Source organism: Neofelis nebulosa, chromosome 2, assembly GCF_028018385.1.
Source record: "Neofelis nebulosa isolate mNeoNeb1 chromosome 2, mNeoNeb1.pri, whole genome shotgun sequence".
Lineage (NCBI taxonomy): Eukaryota > Metazoa > Chordata > Mammalia > Carnivora > Felidae > Neofelis > Neofelis nebulosa.
This window is the reverse complement of record NC_080783.1, coordinates 44119761-44143590: the sequence shown is the minus strand read 5'-3', so window position 1 is coordinate 44143590 and position 23830 is coordinate 44119761. Positions and strand designations below refer to the sequence as shown.

At 40.3% G+C, this 23830-nt stretch overlaps 1 protein-coding gene and 1 long non-coding RNA gene across 5 annotated transcripts in view; one reads left to right on the top strand and one right to left on the bottom strand.

Moving 5' to 3' along the window:
* The window catches only part of LOC131501255 (uncharacterized), a 119104-nt gene extending 98457 nt beyond the window's left edge, over positions 1 to 20647 (bottom strand). For both annotated transcript variants that reach the window (XR_009256727.1, XR_009256726.1), the window contains exons 1-2: positions 20302 to 20647; positions 16845 to 16955 (exon numbers count right to left, since the gene is read on the bottom strand). This is a non-coding gene — a long non-coding RNA (uncharacterized LOC131501255). The remainder of the gene's footprint in view (positions 1 to 16844; positions 16956 to 20301) is intronic.
* Positions 20648 to 20797: 150 nt separating this feature from the next.
* GLS (glutaminase) overlaps positions 20798 to 23830 on the top strand; it is an 83740-nt gene continuing 80707 nt past the window's right edge. For 2 of the 3 annotated variants that reach the window (XM_058711050.1, XM_058711056.1), the window contains exon 1: positions 20798 to 21413. In XM_058711050.1, coding sequence (XP_058567033.1) covers positions 21019 to 21413 — 395 coding nt within the window. In that variant the 5' untranslated portion in view covers positions 20798 to 21018. The remainder of the gene's footprint in view (positions 21414 to 23830) is intronic. The other variant, XM_058711040.1, reaches the window with a different exon arrangement.

Genomic DNA, 23830 nt, shown 5'->3' with positions numbered 1-23830 from the left:
ACCTTCTCTGTAGGAAGCACAACATACCCCATTAGCCACATCCTCAAAGGAGGTGAGTAGTGGTCAACCTCTAGTGACCATGTCTCTGTTCAGGAATACTGTGTACGACTGGGGAAAAGGCAGACATAAACTTTCCCCTCAACATTTTTCCAGTCAACTATTTTACCCTAAATCAGGTATTCAGACTAAAAGGATGGGAAATTCTTCTAAAAGTAAAGGCTTTCTTCAGATGGCAGCTTAATAAGGAATCATTTGGTGGTTTGACATTGATCTTTCTAATATTGTGACAGTATCCCTGAAAGAAACTATTCCTTTTGGGAGTAACATAACTTCAGAATTTCATATTACTATATTTGGAGTCACATTTGGTCTCATTCAAAAGATCATTAAAAATTTTTTTTTAATGTTCATATATTTTTGAGAGAGAGAGACAGAAAGACAGAGTGCAAGTGAGGGAGGGGCAGAGAGAGGGAAACACAGAATCTGAAGCAGGCCCCAGACTCTGAGCTGTCAGCACAGAGCCTGACACTAGACTTGAACTCATTGACCATGAGATCATGACTTGAGCCAAGGTCAGATGCTTAACTGACTGAGCCACTCAGGTGCCCCTCAAAGATCATTTTTTAAAGAATCAGTACATAAGTAAAAATGGGGACAGAAGTCCCATGTCTCAAATGCTGTGGTAACACACTAAAACATTGATTTTTTAAAAATTGTTCACTTGACACAATTTTCAGTAAGTCAATTTGTATTAATTTTATTAATTTTTCTTAGTCTTATGATTAAATGGCTTAAAGATAAAGGTAAAAATAAGAACTATATAACATCAAAGCAAAATGCATTTCTAGTTTATGGTGAGTAGATCAAAGTTTCAGGGACCATAAAGAGTTTCATTGGGGGAGTAAAGTCCTTTTGTTTTCTTTTAGATAAGATATATGTATAAAGGGCTCATGAATGATAATAGTGCTGTTGTATTAAATAATGCTCAAAGAACATGACTGACAAAATTATGTTAAAATAAATTTTAAAACAATTTATTTAAAATAAAAGTATGTGGGGGTGTCTGGGTGGCTCAGTTGGTTAAGCCTCCGACTCTTGGTTTTGGCTCAGGTCATGATCTTGCAGTTCATGAGTTTGAGGCCCACGTTGAGCTCCGAGCAGGCAGTATTAAGCTTGCTTGGGATTCTCTCTCTCTCTCTTTCTCTCTCTCTCTCTCTCTCTCTCTGCCCCTACCCTGCTTGTGCTCTCTCTTCTATCTCTCTCAAAATAAATACATTTTTAAAAAAATAAATAAAAGAAAATTACGTGGGAAATAAATTTTGAAATAATTTGTTTAAAAGTCTGTGGTAACTTTAAGAGGATGGCAGGTAGGGAACATGACTTTTGAAAATATGAATGTGTTCTTGCAATGTTAATGGTTATCCCCAAAGTAAGGGTTAAGATGGGCTTCTGTTTTAAAAAAAAAAAAATTAGGGGTGCCTGGGTGGCTCAGTCGTTATGTGTCTGACATCGGCTCAGGTCATGATCTCACGGTTTGTGGGTTTCAAGCCCCGTGTCAAGCCCTGTGCTGACAGCTCAGAGCCTGGAGCCGGCTTTGGATTCTGTGTCTCCCTCTCTCTGCCCCTTCCCTGCTTGCTCTCTGTCTCTCTCTCTCTCTTGAAAATAAAGATACATTAAAAAAATTTTTTTTAAATAATAAAATTTTTTTTTAGGTTTATTTATTTACTTTGAGAGACGCAGAGACAGCATGAGTGGGAGAGGGTCAGAGAGAAAGGGGGAGAGAGAGAATCCCAAGCAGGCTCCACACTGTCAGCACAGAGCCCGATGCAGGGCTCAAACCCATGAAACCATGAGATCACGACCTGAGCCAAAACCGAGAGTCAGACACCTTACCGACTGAGCCACCCAGGTGCCCAGAGATGGGTTTCTATTATAAATATTTGTACATTTGGTACAAAATGATGCTGATGTGGTGCTATATGGGTGGTTAAACTATTGGTTATGTTGATAAGAAAGCCAATTATATTTCTTCACTAATGGTCTATGTGTTGGTCAGATGCCAACTTAGGAAAATGGTCACTCTGCTCTGAGTTCCAGCAATGCAGGGGCCATGTTAATCCCACTCCATCTCTAGTGACTGGGCACAGTTCCTAGCACACAGAAGGCCCTCATAAGAGCAGAGGAGTTGAAAAACATTTACTCATTTTTTTCTAGTGTAACAGGCACAGCCCTTGATGATTCTCTCCCTGAACCACTTTCAATACAACAACTTCTGACAGCTAATAACAACTCTCAACTCTATGTGCTTACTGTGTACCTGGCAATGATACCATTATTTCACTTAATTATTAAACCAATTTCATGGCACAGGCATTATTGCCAACATTTTCAGATAAAGAAGCTGAATCTTAGGTCAGTGATTTGCTTGGGATTACATGGCACCAAAATGCAAATCCAGGTCTCCAAGGCCTGGGTCTATTTATTGAGTGCCTGTTGTGAGTGAGCCACTGTGGTAGGAGATAGATTTCATAAGATAAGCCTCTGCCCTCTGGTGAGGAAGAGGGTCATGTAAACAGGTCATTCCATTCACTATTAAAAGGGCTGAAACAGAGAAAGTTATAAGGCAGCAGCTAGTAAAATTTAAGGAGAGAGGAGTAATTACTTGAATTTAGAGATGTTGCTAATCACACAATGATAGAATAATAGGATTTATATGTTGGCTCTCCAATTCCCAGAGGCAAGCAAGCCATGGAAGATGAGCAAAACTATCACATCTGGATGTCGAACAATTCTGTCCCCAGGTCCAATTTGTCTTCAGGCAGCTCTGCACAGTGAGCCCACCATTGTATAATGAACAGTTTTGCTGTGCCTATACCACACTTACCTCAAATGCCCCAGTGCAGTTCTGACAGCTCACACCACCCCCAGCAACTTGGAAAGCTTCTCCCTGTTACTTCTGAGAGTCGCCGAAGGGGCGCCTCACATGTAGAGACAAATCAAGCCGTTCTTCTACGCAGGTTACCTCTTGCCAATGTCCACTGCAACTAAAGCTTCCTAAAGAAACCTGCTGCCGCCTCTGCTAAGGAGGCCGCCTCTGCTAAGGACTGTTAAGCAGTCCGGGACCCATGACCCACTCACCCCTAATTCTGCCTTTACCCAGCAAAGCCATGAGAGGTGGGGGGAAGCCCCCCTCTGCATTCCACTGGCCTCCAAGACCTCCTGTCTCTCACTGTAGAATTAGCACCTCTTGTCTCTCACAGAATTTCTTCCCATCTTTATCACCTTTAAGCAAAAACTTATCTCAACAGGAAGAAAAAGCAGCAGTTTTCTGTGTGTTTCCTATCCTGTTTATAGACTTCCAAGCAAAATGTTTTCTTTCCCTACTACTGACATACAAGCAAACACACATATACATACACGCACTCACACAGGGAGCCTGGAGATAGAAATCTACACAATTGGCCATTTCCCTTACCAAACCGGAATGCTTAATGCCTTATATTTGTGTCATTAAAAGAAACCACTCAGAGTTTTTTTCCCCCCCCAAAAGGAAAAAACAGTTTACATTAAATATAAATGAATATTTACTTGTAGAGACCCAAAAACACACAAAAAAGTTCACAAATTTTAAATTTCAGTCTCAGCCAAGACACCCTATTACATATAAGTGAATAATCGAGAGTCAGGAATATTAAGTTTGGTGGTTAAAATCATCCAGGTAATGGCAGAGCCAGGGTTAGGATTTAGGTTTTTCAATCCCCAGTCCAGTGCTCTTTCTCTTGGGCGGGGGGGGGGGGGGGGGGGGGGAGGGGAGGGAGGAGGAGGTTAAAAGAGGTGTAGTTTGATACTTTTTCCTCTCTGGAAGAAAGAAGAATGGGTTTCTCTGTTCTCCCTCAGCTAGTTTTTGGTCAGTTTTTGGTCATCTGCTAGGTATGTGTCATTTCTGGCTCTTGCATTTTCAACACAGCCGACTCTTGTGTACTGAGCTCTGAGCCTCTGTGGTTTTATGGAATGTTCAACATAAGCCTCCTCCAAAGGGAGACTTGTGCAGAGCTCCTCATTCTAAAAATATGCTGTTTGGGTTGAAATGGTTAAATTACTAAGGCTCCTTTTATTGGAGCTTGAATTGTGCCTACATTCCTTTTCACTGTTTTCCTTTTCAAATTGAGTCTTATAATCTACCTTTCCACCTCTATGTTTTTATTCTTTTGAACAAACTGAGCATGATATGCTCCACACAGCCTGGAAGCAGTTACTTATGTGTCCTAATAAATCAGTTTCTCCGATTGTCATTAATATTCAAACATTTTCCCTTAGTGTGGTTGCCTAGACATGCTGCCACAGGGCCTGGAACATATTTCACCAGTAACTAGATGTAGTATTAATTTTCTGTTCTGCCTCCCTCTCCCTGGTCCAGGGAATGGCTAGCTCCTTTTCTTCATCTTCATCAGAAAGTAGAAAACTATGCGCATCTGCCACATTCATAATGCTTTTGGCTTCTTTAAGTGTGATGGGGGGGGAGTGTTGGGGGTAGATTTGTAGCAGCTGTTTTACCACATTCCTGTGAAAATGCCTGTAGGCATAGACTGTTCCACTCAAAGCCACAAATAGACCTCTCTGGCCCTGGTAAATCTGCCTTGGCAGATCTGTCAGAATGCAGGGTCCCAGACTCTAGTCTGCATAAGAAATACCTAAGGGTGCAGATTGCTGGAATACACCGTCAGACCCTAGGACTCTGTCCATCTAGGGTAGAGCTGAGGACCCTTTAGCAACATCCTGGTGATTCTGATGCAGGCTGTCTACAGAGCATTCTCTGGGTTTTAGAATTGGGGTCATTTCTTTAAAATTTTTTTTCTTAAAATTGTGGCTGGATGGCCAGTTTTGAGGAATGTTATAGAGGGGATTAACAAACAGATGGGGGAGTGGGCCAGATTTCTCAAATCCCTCCCTTCCCATCTCTCTGATTCTATGATTCTGCATTTTTTGCATTATATATAATACATCTGAATCCATGGAATTTAAGCTCAGTTCGGAGAGATTTCTTGGCATCTTTTTCTCCCTACCGAAGCTCCTGCAAAATGAAGGGTTATGCTAAAATGTAGAAAATATGTGTGTAGACGCTTTGGGAACTTCCTGGACTTATTCTTTAGTAAATAAATAAAACCATAGTCCACAGTCTATGGTCCCTCCCTGTTCATACCTTCTGGGCACAGTTTGCTTGGTTTTACAAGATTAGGACTGAAGTGGGGGGTAGTTTCTGTGAATAGGAGCAGAAGAGGAATATGCCCTGAGAATTGAGGTAAACCTTACATCCTGAAGGGGATGGTCTGGAACATCAGGACACAGCAGGGCTCACTTACGGGTGGGGCAGACAGACCTTCTGTGATATGATTTAGAAGAGACAAGGGCACTTTTGTATGAAATTTCTTTAGAAGGGGTTTTGGTGTCGAGGAGGACTGCCAAAACCTCACACTCTGTAAAGATAAAACTTAAAGATATATACCTGGAAGATGATTTCTTAAATTCACTCTATTACATATAAAGGATTTCAATGATTGTTTCCAGAAAGCTGTTTTTAATGTGCAGGGGGAAACTACCATAGAAAGTTGGAGTGAGGGGAGAAAATAATGGAAATGAGGAAGACACCGTAAAAATAGACAGTTGGCACCATGACTGTTCTTACTCTGTTGATTTTATTCAGTATGCAAGACACACCATAAAATCCTGGAGAAAAAGACCTGACCTTGTGGCAACCTCAGCTAATGAAAGAATAGAAATTCTATGTAAATTTGAAGACAGAGGGCAAAGCAAATGCCACTGTGTTCTCATACATTAGAGGGAGGGCCTCCGGTTCTCACTCAGAGGCAGCCTCAGGTCTGGCTATTAAATGGTAATATACATTTAAACATCAACCTGGAATCTCTTCAAGAAATTCCCTATGAGCTGCCTTCCACATTAGGGGTTTCCAAACAGGGATAGTGTAAGGGATGATGTAAAACCAGGATAGAGAGAGGAATCTTGAAGAAAAATCAAAGCCAGATAGGAAGGAAGACTCAAAGCAGACAAGAAACTTCTAGATCAGACAATCTAGACAGACAATCTAGACAGACTACAAAAGCCAGATAACGCAGAAGGGATGATACCTAGCACAGTGCTTGGCACTTAGGGACATTTCATAAATTGTCATGGAAGGACGGGAAGGAGGACAGGGCTTCCTGGTAAAACTTTCTAAGTTATCAGAAGAGGCTGTGGGCTACAAAGTGTGTTGTTATGACTAAAAGGCAACTGGGTCTAAATCTAGAATCCAAACAGCAAAGGGCATTAGTACTTCCTTTCAGAGACCTATGCAGAAGCACAACTCAGGAAAGCAAAGCAAGTGGCTTAGCCCATTGGTAAATGATCCAAAGGCAATGTGACACAGACTAGAAACAAGGTTCAACGACGTACCTGGTAGGGACATTTCTGCTGAGAGCTCAGGAGAAGTGCCTTGAGGCAGTACTTGTGGTTTATCTCTTCTTTCACAGTTAGTGGCCCCTGCACTTCCTTTTTCTCAAATCCCTCTTTCTACATAAAGTTTAATTTTGCTCCAGAACATTTGTGAATGTTGAAATCAGTGAACAGGGTGAAAGAAAGGAAGTGAATTAAAGAGGAAGTAGGAAGAGGCCAGGTCCTTGATGGAGGCATTTTCTTTTTCTTGGTTCCTGCATGTGGCTCAAGGAAGACCCCCAAAATTTGACATCAGGTTGGCTAGAGTAATGTTATCCAGTTGTCCCTGGGTGGTAGTGGGGGGGGGGGGGTGGGTCTTTCAGTATATCTTCTGGTGGACTTTATTGGTTAGTAAATCTTGAACTCCAGCAGCAAGTATTTCCTGTATGCTTTCTCCATGCCAGACTCTGGCCATGAGAGAAATACCCACACTATTCTGTCTGCCCTTGGAAACCTATAGTCTGGTAGGGGAGAAATAGTCATACATTTTCATTTGCTTGAAAGAAAAGAACAGGGTGCCATGAGAGTTCTTAGCAAGGAAACATATGTGAGGAGGTGACATTTAAGCTGAGACCTGAAGAGTAAGATTTCATCAGTAATAAAGAGAAAAGGTGAGGGTTTCAGGCAGAGGGAACAGCATGTGCAGAAGCAGTGACAGTTTCCAAATCACAATATAGAAGGGCCTTAGAGGCAGCAATTCGAATGATGGGCTAGAAGCTATTTTCACATAGCATTTTACATAAGATTTATAAAATATCAATTGTGGATATCAAAGGAAAGATGGGCTTGATATATATTATAAGAGATACAGCACCCCAAATCCCCTTTGTGCTACTACTATGCAGGAGACATGAGATAGGTCAGGCTTGTTTGAAGACCCAAAAGAAGGCAATTGTGGCCAAAGCATAAACCTCAATGAGAGACTGGCTGAAGATGAAGCCACAATTCAGGTAGAGCTGAGGAGCCTTACTGGACAGGTTACAAATTGTTAATTTTATCTTAAGTGTAATGGGGAGCCATTAAGGGTTTTAAGCTGGAGAGTAACAAGATCTGATTTTACAGTTTAAGTCACTTGAGCTTCTTGATAGAAATGAATTGCAAGGGACAGAAGCTAATTGCAATGGTCCTGTCCCTGAGCAATACATATGTATTCCTCGTTTAATTCTCACAACAGCCCCCCAAAGTGGGGGAACTGATGCCCTCTGAGGTTATATGAACTGCCCAGCATAACACTAGGAGAAGAAAAAAAATGTATACAATTTGTTTTATTATTGTGCAGTTAATGCATGGGACATACCAATAAAATCTCAATGATTGTTTTGTCATAAAATTCTGTCAGAAGGTGATGGTCGTATCCAGAATGCAGTGATCCCAAAAGGGTTTATATGTGTTTTTGCAGCAAGGAAGTTCCTGACCCCGGCCGCTCATCCAAGAGATAGTAGATACAGCCATGTATGATTAAAGCTATTATAGGATTTTGCTCTTAAAAACCTTTCTTATCATTGTTAAATGTGCAAAAGACCTCTTTTCACTGTTTGGACCTTTTTGTCAGGTTGTTTTCCAGGAAGTGGTTGCTAGGAGTGAAAGAGTTTTATTATTTAGAGCTAAGGGGAGCCTAGATATCCCATCATCTTAAAAAGTACAAAAAAAAAAAAAAAAAAACAACCCTACTCTGCAACACCATTTGTACCAGTCCACCTGCTTTTTATTTATTTGTGGTTATCTCTTTTTGCTAATGATTCTCTGAAAGCACACACTAAGGCTTGTACCTAAATACTGTCCTGGAGACTGCTGGAGGAGTCTGACTGCCAGGGCCCTTCAGAGCCAACAGCTGCTTCTAATAACAGTGAGTACATGCATGCTAAGTGACTACAGAGGCCCCTGCCATCAGTGTGAGTGCCAGCCGCCTGCACAATGCATGACTTACCCTTGAATATGGTTGCCTTTGCATTCTGATGATGCTTACCACTGGGGGAAACCCCACCAAGACTGAAGTTGTACCAAGCACGTTACAGAGACACTGTTCCACATCTGGGACAACTTCTCACCCAGGTCCTGAAGTTCTTAGCTGGGTATCCCTTTGTGCCCTCTCATACTACCCCTTAATAGTATCTTTGCTTATTAACCTAAGAGTGTGTGTGCCCTTTTGCTCTTACAAAACTGCCATGTGCTAGGCTGTTTATAGCTTTTGTCTAGTCACTAAACTTAAAACATTGTTTAACCTTGTTTGATATTTATAATGTGTCACCTGCAATTATTACGGTACATGTTGGAAACAAATAGACATAAGACCCATCAGTAAGTGTCTAATAATCTCTAGATAAAAGTCACAACTGCGTGTAACCAGAATCACATGCTCAGAATCACAGTTCAGATCCACATGGCACCTTTGAGGTCACTTAGGCCAAGCTTCCATTTAATAGACGAAGGAACTGAGGCAGTGACAGGTCAAGGGATTTATCCAGGCCAATCAGCAGGGTAATGGGCAAGCTGGAGCTATTCCAGTTTCCTCAGTCTCAGTTCAGAAAGCCTTTAGAGATATACATATATTATTAAACTTTTTAATATATAAACATAAATTCAGTCCTCAGAATTGGACTTAACATTTATTTACTGGATCTCTTACTGTACAAGGACTGGATTTTCCTCCCAACATTTGGGCAGATACTAGCAAATATACACGCTGAAGTCACTTCCCTTGGCCCATGTCATAAATTATTGAGAGCAAACTGCAATTATGATGGAGACTAAGTTTATCTCCAGAATGTCCACCTTTGTTCCCCATCCTCACTTCTCTCTTCTTTCTTTGGTATTCCTCCCAGCCTTGCTGATATCTTTTTTTTTTTTTTTTTGAGAGAGAGCGAGAGAGGGTGCAAGTGAGTGAGGGGCAGAGAGAGAGAGAGAGAGAGAGAGAGAAGTGAGGCTCATCCGAGGTGGGGCTTGTGCTCACCTGAAACAGGGCATGAGCCTACCTGAAGTGCGGCTTGAACTCACAAAGACCTGAACCAAAGTCAGATGCTTGACTGACTGAGACACCCAGGCACCCGCGGTCTTGCTGGTATCTTAAGATACGTATCCCAACCTATACATGGGCCCTTGGCCTTCCACACTTACAACATAAGATAATGCTTTATGTGTAGACCTTTTCCCATCTCATTTCCTCCTTTGCCTACATAAACTTACCTATATAGTATACACTTTCCTCTCAGTTTCTTCTCTCAGGTATGATGTTAGCAAAGCTCATGTGCTAATTACAACATATATGTGTTCCTGTCTTTGCCTATCATGAGATGTTATCACTTTATCAGTCACTGTCTTGAATTACAATATTATTTCACTCTGTTGAGTTATGATATTATTTCTAGAAACCTCTATTAAAATGTAAGCAATGATGGAAAGAGCCCAAATGTCCATCAACTGATGAATGGATAAAGAAGAGGTGGTAGATATATACAATGGAATATTATTTGGCAATCAAAAAGAATGAAATCTTGCCATTTGCAACAACATGGATGGAACTAGAGTGTATTATACTAAGGGAAATAAGTCAGAGAAAAACAAATATCATATGAATTCACTTATATGTGGAATTTGAGAAACAAAACAGGTAAACACAGGGGAAGGGAAGCAAAAATAAGGTAAAAACAAAGAGGGAGACAAACCACAAGAGATTCTTAAATACAGAGAACAAACTGAGTGTTGCTGAAGGGGTTTTGGGTGGGGGGTGGGCTTAATGGGTGATGGGCATTAAGGAGGGCACTTGTTCGGATGAGTACTGGGTGTTATATGTAAGTGATGAATCACTAAATTATATTCCTGAAATCATTATTACACTACATGTTAACTAACTTGGACTTAAATTTAAAAAAAAATAATAAAATAATAAAAGCTACCTAAATAAAAGCTACCTAATAAAAGCTACCTATATATACACATACACACACACAACGTTAGCCAGGAGGTAAAATCCATGAAGGCAGTACTGTGTGAAAGCAATACACTCTGCTAGAATTAAACTGTAAGCCTGTCCCTCCCCAAGTTATAAGCATTTGTGTCACGCCTCTTTCAGTAGAATAGCATCTGGTGCTCAATACAAGTGTATCTAATATATACCAAGTCTGTAGATGATTCTGGATGTTTTCTTTTTCTCCAGCTGGAACGCATAGGTCAGTGACTACATAACTGTAAGATTAAATAAGGGATGGATTATGAAGACATCCTTTTTTTTTTTTTTTGCCTTGATTCAAATTATATTTATTAACTTTGGAAGTTAATTGTGGAAATATGAGCTGCCAGTCAGAAATGGCATTCAACTTTGAAAAAGTGTAAAATATGCTTATTTGAATTCACAGATTCAAATATTTTGGGCACACACTTTTGGGTAAATGGTCATTCTATAGGCTGACCTTTATATGTGCAGCCAATTATGATTGGCTTCTCTATTATCTAATGTTCTTTCTCCCACCTTCCTTTCATACTAGATGGATCAATTACGACAATGTTTTCTTGTGGTAAAAATAGCCCTCAAATCACAGAAGCTTAAAATGACAAAGTTTCTTTCTCTGACCTCAGAGACCAAGGTAGACAGAGAAGCTACCAATTTTAAGCATGAACAGTTATAGTGGCATAGGGAAAGAGAGAGTAGAAAATAATGCATTGGCTTTTTAAGCTTATAGTATTTCCCCAGCCACAGCAAGTTGCATGGATAATCCAACCTTTAGGGAGCACTCCAACTTTAAGATGTGCGATCCAATACAGTTGAACACTGAAAATATTTATAGAGAGTGCTAATATCACTTCAGATTACTTGTAATTCCCTAAACCTACCATTTAACTTAATTCTTTTTTGTTCTTGAAAGAATGCTTTTGTCAGCCTTATACACCTGGATTTCTACCTAGTAAATGCCACTTCTTTCTTCTTTTCTAGAATATTCCATAATCTCCCTGATAGAATTCATTTCTAGATCATCTTTATCCATTGAATATACACATATATGTGATGTTTATAGTATCTAGACACACACACACACACACACATATATATATATATATATATTTTAATATTAATTAATTAATTTAGAGCATGCACATGTGAGAGCAATCCGGGGAGGGGCAGAGGGAGAGAAATAAAGAATCCCAAGCAGGCTCCATGATGTCAGTGCAGAGCCTGACATGGAGTTTGATCTCATGAACCATGAGATCATGACCTGAGCTGAAATCAAGAGTTGGATGCTTAACAGACTGAGCCACCTAGGCACCCCTAGACTAATATATTTTAATAAGGAATTTATGTTTATCTGAGTTTCATCTACCTCCTCAAAAGACCATGTTTTCCTTACTCATCTACATAATCTTAGTTCCCATCACGGTGGTTGGTGCAAGTAGATAGTCACTAAAAAAAGGTGTCCATAAAGTCCTTTTGCAGTTTTAATTTTTTTCAATATATGAAATTTATTGTCAAATTGGTTTCCATACAACACCCAGTGCTCATCCCAAAAGGTGCCCTCCTCAATACCCATCACCCACCCTCCTCTCCCTCCCACCCCCCATCAACCCTCAGTTTGTTCTCAGTTCTTAAGAGTCTCTTATGCTTTGGCTCTCTCCCACTCTAACCTTTTTTTTTTTTTTTCTTCCCCTCCCCCATGGGTTTCTGTTAAGTTTCTCAGGATCCACATAAGAGTGAAAACATATGGTATCTGTCTTTCTCTGTACGGCTTATTTCACTTAGCATCACACTCTCCAGTTCCATCCACGTTGCTACAGAGGGCCATATTTCATTCTTTCTCATTGCCACGTAGTACTCCATTGTGTATATAAACCACAATTTCTTTATCCATTCATCAGTTGATGGACGTTTAGGCTCTTTCCATAATTTGGCTATTGTTGAGAGTGCTGCTTTGCAGTTTTAATTTTTAATACTTCTTTGCAAAACAATAGAGAAGGAATTTACTCAAGATTCAAATAAAATTGTGAGATGTTCATTTTTCTAATATATTTCCTTTATTTTCTTGTTAATAAACTCCCGTTACATTCATTAAGGCTCAACTGAATTACTGAAAATGATATTATTTAAAATGATGATGGAGATGTTGAAAGCTAAAAGATCTACATCCTCTTGTCTAGTCAGGAGATATCTGCACATAAATAATCAGAGTAATGCAATAAATGAAGATATTACCAAGTAAGTCCTGATCTGAAGAGAAAGAACCCTTTAACTCTGCCTAGGGAGGTCGGCGATGGCTTCCCAAAGGAGATGACATTTGAGCTAAGTTTTAGAAAAGACAAGAGATAGTCAGATGAGAATAGTAAGGGGGTAATGGTAGGGGTAAAAGCCACAGCATCAAGAAATGTGTGCGACTTTTACAGCAATTCACTGAAATGTTGAACAGATTAACATTTCTGTATCAATGTTCTCACTTGCAGACTAAGATTGTACCTACCTGCCAATCTCAAATGGATGTTATGAGGGTAACAACTGTTATGAGGGTAAATGTGTGGTTATATAAAAAATTGGAGAGCACCAATGTACATAAGATGGAGACCTTGTAGGGTCAGTGGAATTTTTTTTTTTTTTAATTTTTTTTTCAACGTTTTTTATTTATTTTTGGGACAGAGAGAGACAGAGCATGAACGGGGGAGGGGCAGAGAGAGAGGGAGACACAGAATCGGAAACAGGCTCCAGGCTCCGAGCCATCAGCCCAGAGCCCGACGCGGGGCTCGAACTCACGGACCGCGAGATCGTGACCTGGCTGAAGTCGGACGCTTAACCGACTGCACCACCCAGGCGCCCAGGGTCAGTGGAATTTTGATGGGTAGGGAAAGGGGTTTAAGACATACCATCTTACCATATAAGATGGTAAGAATCGGGTAAGCATGACTCCAAGGAGAAGAGTCGGTTAGGCGAGGGAAAATCGATCCTTTTGGCAAGTAAGGAGGATATCAAGTTAAAGTTCAAACACTAATCAATCAGGCACAACTATAGAAGTCTAGTTTAGCAGCAGAAAAAGCTGGTTGTCTTAATATGGCTCAATATTTTTTTGTTGGAAGAGAAAGAAAGCAAATCTAGAGTTATAAAAGTGATTCAGAGTCCAAACGGGGGTAAGCTTCTTAATGTTCATTGTATCTCCAATTCCATGCCTTTAAATCATGCAAGGCTATTTATCATATGTGGCCCTCAAACAATATGCAAATAGGTTAAACACAGATACATAATTTAGTAAGGTTAAAAAAATGAAAAAGGGAATGTGATAAATTGTAATTCAAGGAAAAGAGAAAGACACAAAGAATCTTCTATAGTGTGATATTGAATCAATCAGGATGTCTTAACGGAAACCTAGATTCAAACTGATTTAAATAATAAGGAAATGTATCATATATAACAAAGGAGGGCAGGCATCAGAACTGGTTGATCATGAATATAAGCAGTAGCTCAAGAATATCATGGGGATTCCAGAGTCCTTCTAGCTCTCCACTCTCTTGGCCTAGGTGTGTTGGGTTTGTCTTAAGGGTAGCTCCTCTCTTTCACAGCAAGATAGCTACAGCAGTTTCAAGGGGAATAGAATTTCCATGGCTGGCTAGGACTAATCATGTGGGGTAGAACATGCGCTGGGGAATAAAGCTTAAAGAAACTTACACTGCTATCATCATCTGATTGCTCAGGACAGAGTTGGAAACATGGCAGCCAATAGGCCAAATTATCATTACAGATGTTTTGACTAGTGTGGTGTTAAAAAAAAATGAATGAGCTGCTCACCTGTGTAAGTCAGAAGATTTTATTTATTTTTAAAAATCATACTTCTGTATTATCTTAAAGAATCCAAAAGTCTAGCTAATTGTGCCTGCAATCCACTTATCTAAAGCTGGCTGGAGTACATTAGTTACATCCCCTTTAGACAGAGCATTCCAATTCTAATTTACTGGACCTCATCATTCCCTAATATGTAATAAACTGGCCTGCTTTACTCAAGTTACCTACTGAGCCCTTTATTGGGGAAATTATTCCCAAAGATTTTTAAGAGCTTTGTGGCATTTTTGTAATCATGAACATGTCTCTTACAGGCATTTGTCCAATGGTTCAAAAGAATAGAAGGCAAGAGCCACATCTGGCTGGAGAGTGTGTCTTTGCCAATTCCATTGTACAAATTGAGTGACTTTATTAACTTATAATTTTCATAGCCATAAAACTTAGCGTTTGACATCCGTCCCCAATAGAATTGTTACAAAGATAAATAGCTTCTTTACCTTCAAAGGAAGTAAGGATGTATTTTTATTCATATTTTATCAATGAAAGAATTGCTTTCATATTTATGCTTGATAGCCAAGAAACAAATATTTTTTTCTGTAAGATTTTCAGTCAAATATTCGTCATTCTTACCTTTGTAAAGCTTCAGTTCAAGGATACTGTCTGTTTGTTACACTCTTGAAGTGTATTTACAAAGTAGCTCTATTACTTACTAGTTGTATCACCCATCATTGGTTAAACAAAATTAAATAAAGTTTAAAAGGAACCATTAAAAAGTGAAAATTGGGGGTGCCTCGATGGCTCAATAGGTTAAGTGTCTGACTCTGGATTTTGGCTCACGTCACGATCTCACGGTTTGTGAGTTCAGGCCCCGCGTCTGGTTCTGTGCTGGCAGAATGGAGCCTACTTGGATTTCTCTCTCTCTCTCTCTCACTCTTTCTGCCCCTCCCCTGCTGGTGCTCTCTCTCTCAAAATAAAATTTTATAAAAAAAGTGAAAATTGGATTTGTAGTATCTTCTACACTTATAATTGTTAGAGAAAAGAAACAGCTTTCAACATTATAATAAGGCTTTTCTTTAATTATGAAATATTTCAAACATAGAAAAGGAAAGAGAATATAACAAACACCTGTGCATTAACTACTAAGGTACCATATTTGCTTCAAATTTTAAAAATTATTTTAAAAAAAAATCAATCATTACAGATAGAGTTGAAGTTATCTGTATACATCTCTTCAATCCCATTTCTCATTATAAACACCCAGAAATAACAGCCACTACAATGAATTTGATGTTTATTAATCTTATGCACATTTGAAACTCTTAAACCATGTATCCATAAATCTATAAACAATGTATTGTTTTGCATGTCACACAATTTTATAATCATGGTATAATACACATATTCAGCTGAAACTTGCCTTTTCTCAATATTTTTTTTGAGACTTACCCACTTTAATACATGATACTGTATTAATTTTAATGTACAGTACTCTGCTATATGCAAATATCACATTATTTTAATTCATTCTCCTACTGATAAACATTTAGGCTGTTTCTACAGAGACTTTTTTTTAAGTTTATTTATTTTGAAAGAGAGGGAGTGCGCATGAGTGGGAGAGGGGCAGAGAGAGAGGGAGAGAAAGAATCTGAAGCAGGCTCCACACTGTCAGTGCAGATACTGATGTGGGGCTCGAACTCACCAACTGTGAGATCATGACCTGAGCTGAAATCAAGAGTCGGATGCTTGAACGACTGAGCCACCCAGGTGCCCTACAGAGATTTTTTTAAAATACATCAGTTTGTTGTACTCTTGGGGGTGCATATGAATGAAGCTGTGCCTCAGAACATACCACATGGTATTGTTACTGTGAGAAGCAGCTCAATCATGAATCAAACTTTCTTTTCTGGAGTTGCTTCTTGTGACATAATTGGACAGAGGGAATCACATACTAACTATAAATGTCAGATACTTAAAAAGTATAGACAGATTTGAAGGAATTCATGCTATTCAGAGGATAAATACTGATTCCTCTTTGCCCCAGAACATCAAAATACATTACTGTGGACGATGACTGTTTTTAAAAATGTCTGAATTTTGGATTTAATTCCATAATTTCAGTGAAGTTCAGTAATTGGTTTCTGGATTAGTAATATGACTTTACCATTGGGTGAGCATAAATACACAAAATCCAGGCTCATTTTTCTTTTTCAGAGCTTAGAAAAATGTGACAAATTTCAGATGCTGAAGCAGCGTTAGGTTTCATAGCATAAAACCAATGTAGCATAATGGATATGAAGCTCACACTTTAAACCACTAATTTTCCCTAATTAAATCTAAATATAAATGACATATTAAAATATAACTCAAATATTTTCTTCCTTAACTTTGCTTTTGATTGTCCCTGAAAGAGAATGACTATTCTGACTGTCCCCTCAGTGATAGTCAGTTTCAACTGCTCTGGAAGTTAATGCCTATCTTTTAGAGGTCTCAAATTCTCTCTGTAGTCCCTATTAGTCTCATGGTGGCCTAGTCATCTTCATTGAAGTTAGATGATATACCAGTCAACCTAACTTAAATATTGTATAGTAATAATTCCTAAATTGAAATTACTTACAGGAAGGATTCTTTCTCTTCATATTATTTGTCAATCACAGTCATCTTCAAGTTTGTTCCATTATTCTGGGACCCAGGTGAAAGGGGCATCCCATCTTTGGGACATGCCATTCTTGTCATACAAGGAAAAGATAGATGTCAGAACTATGTGGCAAACATCACTTCCTTTAATATTTCATTGAACAAATCAAGGCAAAGGGCCAAGCCTGCTGTTAAAAGCAGGGAGGTAAAGTCCTCCCATTAGAAGGGACATAAATATTTGGGAACAGTAATTCAATTTACCTAGAGGTTGTTTTCATTCTCAAGAAGGTATCCTTTTGATTGACTTTTGCAATGTTTATAAAATCTTTTTTTTTTTTTTTTTTAAGTTTTCCTAATTATACAAGCAAGACTTTCTTATCTCTGACATGGGGTTTAGTCCAATTTAATATTTTCTATCACACTACAAAAAATAAGAGTTAAAATTACTTTGAAAAATAAGTAAATATCTAGAGAACCCATGCATAAAATTGTGATCTAAGTGTAACCAATATTAACTTACAAGCTGATATAATTTTCCTCTGAATGAAGGAAAGTAACTGATTAACACCCCACTCCAGTTCCAGCCATGAGGGGGCCCACAAAAAGAATTTTATATGGTTGTTATTTAGGATGATACTATATAAGTAGTCTCTTCAGGTCTCATGAAAATTTCACCATTTTTGTGTGATGTCACAAGGAAGAGAGGTTTAACATACATAGGTGGCAAATAATAGATTTTTAGATTTAGTTATATATGACATGTACATTCAGGCAATCTTTTCTTTTTAGTCTAGCAATTCTTCCTTCTGTATTACTTTTTAAAAATTATTTGTAAACAGCTGGTACCATGGGCACTGAATCCAGCTTTACTTAATCTTGCTGTCTTTGCAGCAGTCCAAAGATACTTTGGAAATTATTGGTTTATTTTCTAAAAATAAAGCAAATGATCTCATTTGGGGAGCCAGCTTCTTCTTGAATGATATTTTACAATTAGATGGCTTAAAACAACTTTGTTTGGCTTTTTAATAACAAATGTGACAATCATGTGCAACAAAATTTATTCACTTATGGAATAATAATAATAATGATAATAATAATATTTATAGCTAACACTTATAGAATGCTACTGGCATTGTTCTAAGTGCCATATATATATATATATATATATATATATATATATTCATTTAATCCTCACAACCCTATGAGATAAGATACTAATATTATCTCCATTTTATCCATGAGGGATCTATAATAACTTTAATACATATCTAAATTCAACTTTGGAATAGTAAGTCATGTTTGACAGGGTTTATCAGCAAGACTAGGAAGCTGGCCAGTTAAAGCAGGAAACAAACAGAAGAAAGGGAAGTAGTAGCAGAAGCTGTTTAGAGGTTTCCTGAATCTTACTCTATTCTCTTAACAGAATTCAAACAAACAAAATAGTGAGTCAATTCTTTTAAGCTGTTAGGCAAAGGAGAATTATTTTCTACTTAGCTTTAGGTCAACAAATAATAACCTTTTAGTTCTGGTGAATGGCAAAATCTGGAACTTATACATATGTTACATTATGATCTTGAAATATTAGCCTTTTTTAATCTTCAAAAGAACACAGGAACTCTAGTTAGATTGTTCTTCTAGTTAGAACAGAAACAAAATGCATAAATTCCGATTTTTCCTTTGGATGGTTCATATCTGCTTAATGGCTATGGGACTACAACCTCTTGTGGGATAGCTGCACTTATCTACTGGCAAAGAGGAGTCTAAGAGTAGCTCTGACAATCCAGCCACCCATTAATCTGGAGATTATCTATTTGTGGTTATTTTAGTGGACTGTTGTATGTGTATAAAATGTTTTTATAGGGACAGATTTTGTTTTACATGATGATATAATTTAACAAGTAAATAATCTAATGGAAACAGTAATTAACTCCAATTCATAGTAGCTCAGTTGTATTTGATTAAAGAAACATTAACTGAAGATTAAAAAATATTATATATGATGAAGAAAGGAATCAAATTAAAGTATGAATGACTCAAACTTTAATTCTATTTATAGTACTTTTAATCTGCTGTCTATAACTTTTTCATGGTTTTCACAAAGAAGGGGTTAAATTGCATCAGACTCTAAGTCCTTCTAAATGTTAGGACTAACGTGTCCATTTTTACTAGCTCATGCATGGAAGCAGAAACTCTAGAAAATAATATATTACTAGGTTTGCTTTCCATATTTGTTAAGTATACTATAAAGCATTTAAGCCTTTAAAAATGAAAGAAATTTACAAAGAATTTTCATAGGAAAATTAGAGAAGCTAAGAGAAAAGCCAGGAGGAAAATAAGAACTGGATTTGTCAATAGCTTGGAAGTGGAGAGAAAGGAAACAGTCAAAACTGATAACCAGTTATATCTAAGAGGTCACACAATATTCAGGTTTATGTCATTGACAAGTCACTGGAAAGGTTAGGCAGGGCTGATATTCGTTACCTCTCCTCCAAAAGTTGATGTTCCTTTTCCTGAATACTGTATATTATTACTTTGACTCTTCAAATTTTAGTGACAGGTAATGTTAAGTAGTAATAAAAGCCCTCTAAATAATTTGCAATTGTCTGAACTTTTTTTTTTTAAGGCGATACTTAACCGATTTACACATGATAGCCTTCTCCAGGTTCTTCCGGTTAAAGAGCAGATAGAAAAAACTTAAACATGAGCAAGACTCTGACATGCCAAAGGTCACAATAGCCTGTAGGGTACAGATTTCCTATTAATCTAGTGCAATATTTTAAGATTCATTAGATTACTAATGCACCTAGTTAATGCACCTGACGCACACCCTTCCTGGTTCATAAAAATCATCCCCATTAACTTTTGTGGATCTATGCATTTAAACCTAATTGTTTCAATAAACAGTCTAAAAACCTTTTGTCGTCAAGTGCATAGGTAGGCTCAGAGAAAAACTCAAGAGTTTATCAGATCCTTGGCTCTTTTCCCACAGACCAAATAGGATAAACAATAGATACTAGGCTGAAACGATTTAGAGAACCAGAACTCAGATGCTTCTATTTTAAAATGATGAAGCAGCTTTTAAAATACAAAAGTATCTACAATTATGCTTTCCAGCAAACTAGTGTCAAGGGAACCCTTGCTGTTCAAAAATATTTTTGAGATACCAGTGTACATTAAAAAAATAATTTTTAAAAAGGAAAGCAGTCGTATTCTGGAATTTCTCTCGCTCTTCGCCCTCCCCCGATCTCCAACCTTCCAAATGGCTAAATCGCATAGCTGAAAGGATTTTGCTCATTTTTTCCAAAACACTTCACATCTGGGGAGTGGCCAACCATGGAAAGTTTCAAGTAAATGTAACATTTGGGAGAGAGACGAAGCTCGTCTGGGGCTGCCTTTCCTGGACCGCGGCCCTCAGAGGTGTCTCCTCACGTCCTCACCGGATAGCCCGGGCCAGCTGCAAGCTTGGACCAGCCAAGCTCCGACGGCTCGGCCAGACGCCAGCTCCGGCCAATCCGACTGGCTCCCGGCCACTCGGCTGCAGGGGCTCTTGCCGGTCAGTCTCCCCGACAGTTCGAGGCCCCAGAGTCCAGGAGCCAATCCGCTTCGTAAGTGACGAGACCCCTGACTCCCCAGTTTCCAACTAGGGCAGCCTCGCGGTTGGCAAAGCGAGAGGGAAGCGGCTACGCTAGAGCCCCTCCTGGCTCCCACGCCTCACACGTCAGTTCGGTTCCTCTCCCCGCCCCCTGCCAATCTCCACCCCGGCTCTCCGCGCACACTGCGCGGAGAGAAATTTGACTGCTACAGTCACCAATCAGGAGAGAGGTCGAGAATCTGAGCCAATCGTAGCAGGGGAAGGAGGGAGGACGCGGGCGTCCTCCCGCCCCCGAGAGGGTGAGCGCGGAATGTCTCTGGCCCTCCCCTGCGCTTCAGCCTCAGTGCGGAATCCTCGGCGGCGTGAGGTGAAGCGGCGGCGGGCAGCCTCCTGAGCAGCAGCGGAGGCTGCGGGAACCGGAGTCCAAACCACACCCACGTCGCTGCTCCTATCCACTTCTGCCCTCTCGGTGTCCCACCGGAGACTGCGTTTCCAGAGGAGAGCGGCCGCCCACGCCCCGAGCATCCTCCCTAGTCTAGCGGGCGCTGACAGACCCGGCGGCATGATGCGACTGCGAGGCTCGGCGATGCTGCGGGACCTGTTCCTGCGGCCTCCCGCCGCTTCCTGCGCAGCTCTGAGGCGGGCACAGCCCCTCGTCACACTGTGCCGGCGTCCCCGAGGCGGGGGACAGGGGGCCGCGGGCCCAGCGGCCGCCGCGCGGCTTTACCCGTGGTGGGGCGGGGGCGGCCGGCCGGCGGGGCCCCTCGCGCGGGGACTGTCTAGCTCCCCTTCGGAGATCCTGCAGGAGCTGGGCAAGGGGGGCACGCAGCAGCAGCAGCAGCAGTCTGGGGCGTCGCTGCCCGCGGCCCCATCGGCTCCCAGCCCCAAGGACGGCCCCGGGGAGACGGATGCGTTCGGCAACAGTGAGGGCAAGGAGCTGGTGGCCTCGGGCGAAAAGTGAGTGTCTCCGCTAGGCGGAAGAGGCCTCCCCCGCGTGGGGTCCGGAATCGGGCCCGGGAGGGGCCTGCGGTGGGGCGGGATGGAGCGGAGGTTCGAGAAAGAGAAAGAAAGAGATGCCGGGCGGCCTGCGCAGTCTGCGCCATGTGATTAGGTCCGGCCCCGCCCGCGCCTTCCCCGTCGGCGCCCCTCCGCTCGGCCCCCACTTCCCTTCCCCGCCCCTGGCGCGGGCCGCCCGGGAGGAGCCGCGGAGGGGCCGGAGCGGCCGGCCTGGGCCATTCCGCCCCCGCCCCCCCCCCCCCCTCCGCCCCGGCCCAGTCCTTTGGGGCTGCGGCTGCCTGGCCCGCGCCGCGTGCTCTGCTCCCCGGCTCCGGGCTGCAGCTCCTGGCCGCCTGCCCAGCTCTCCGTGGGTGATGCCACACGAACATCTCCACCGAGTGACATTTAGGAGTCGGGTGTTTAGCATACACTGCGCCTTCCTGACTCGTCATTTTTCAGGCTCAGGTTTCTTTCTCTCTAAGCCTGCCCTCCTTCGATCGCTCTGCCCCTATCTCTTTAGAAGCCTAACGTGGCAGAATATTCTTAAATATTTCTGGAGTGGCTTTCAGGCGTGGTGTCGAGCCATCTGGGGCACCGGAAATAATGTTTTCGAAAGGAGATTAAGGAGGAAGAGAGTCATGTGGCCGAGAAGGGGCACGCAGTACAAGACTACCTGTTTGCACTGGGGACCAGCTTTGGCCTGTCTAATGTCTTCCATGAAATGGGCGAATTTTTTAAAATAATCAAAATAGCCAAGATGAAATGTGACTGGTAAAACACTAGGAAAAATCCGAGTTATGTAGTTTTTGTGATTTAAATACTGATAGAATGTTAAGTCATCTATGCCATACAGCATTTTTGACTTAAAACTAAATTGGTTTTTCTTAACAAATGGGAAGCAATTTCTTGGTTATTTTGTCTTGTATAATATAAATGGACCCCAACTTTGTTTTCCCAATATGGGTAAAAATATAACCTGTATGCTTTCTTTATACGCTACCATTTTGCTGACATTGTACTGACGTTATGTGACCCGTTTTGCCACCCTGTCACTCACATTACTGTCTTCAGCTTCAGATCACCTTAAGTCAAACTGAAAGTGTGGTGTGATTTTTATACTGAATCACAGGTCTGCTTAATGTTTCCTGTAATTGAAGTTGGCACCTTCCTAAAACATTCCAAGCTTAAGTTTTCCCAGACTGAAAAATGTTATTTTAATGATGGGCAAAATTTGTGGTATTCTGTGATAATGGTTTTGTGTCACAAAGTCTTAGGAGCATATAGGTAGGTCATTTAACATCTTTAGTTAGATGATTTAAATCCCTTCAAGGTCTGAAAAGCTAGACTTTTGTTAAATTTCTATCTCTCGTGTTTTTTAGGGTCTAGAATGTGTATGCTTAATCTCATCTGGTACTCACTTGTACCTTATCATCTGGTTTACCAGGCATGAAACTAGTTTAAATACCTGAGCCCAGGGTTACAGAATTACGAAGTGCAATTGCTAGCATTTAAAAGTTGTCCTTGAAGGCTATGGGATGGGAATTGTTTTCTATTGAAATGTCTTCCAGTTTGTGTCTTTTCAGTGGCACTAGTGCCCTTTTTTTTCCTTCTTGTCAGATAGGAAATTTAAGCTCACAAGAACTTTCTAGCTTCATTTCCTTCCAAATAAGAAATCGTCTCTTAGCAGTAACTTTGGAAACACTCTTTTGGTTAATACTTACTGACAACGATACATAAAAAAAGGTCCTGTACTGTACCCCAACCACCAAAGAAAATCAGTCTAGGGAGGGAATCCTTCAAGAACATTTGCTCAGCTGACCTGGGAATTTGAATGGCCAATAAGACAATCTTGTTTACCTTAGTTCAAAGGAGTTTCTTTTTCTGCCACTGAAGTTTGGAATAATAGCTAGACTGGCTCAGGAGCAATCCAAGTACTATATATGATAATCCTGAGAGCTTTGAATCAAGGATTTCAAGAGTGAACCCCAGCTGTCTTGAATTCATACATACACTTGAAGAGCACTGGCCTCAAGATTGTTAAGACATTTTTAATCTTTTTAAAGATTCTATTTCCTGAATGATCTGGTTTCCAAATGTAGTTTTCCTCTTTTGACTCTTTCCATTTTGCCTTTGTGTAATAAACATTTCTCTCATTCTGGGAGGTAAGCTTCCAGTTGATCCTGTTATCCTTTCTAATGCTCAGCTTCCAAAATATAGTTCATCCCTCAGTCAGCAAGCCACCTGGAATGCCAGCACTCACGACTCTGCCAGGTTTTATGGAAGATTATTAAAAGAAATAACCATGTGAAATTAAATGAGTTAACATTTTGTAAAAGGCTTAGGACAACAATTTGGTATGTGTTAAAATAGTATATAAG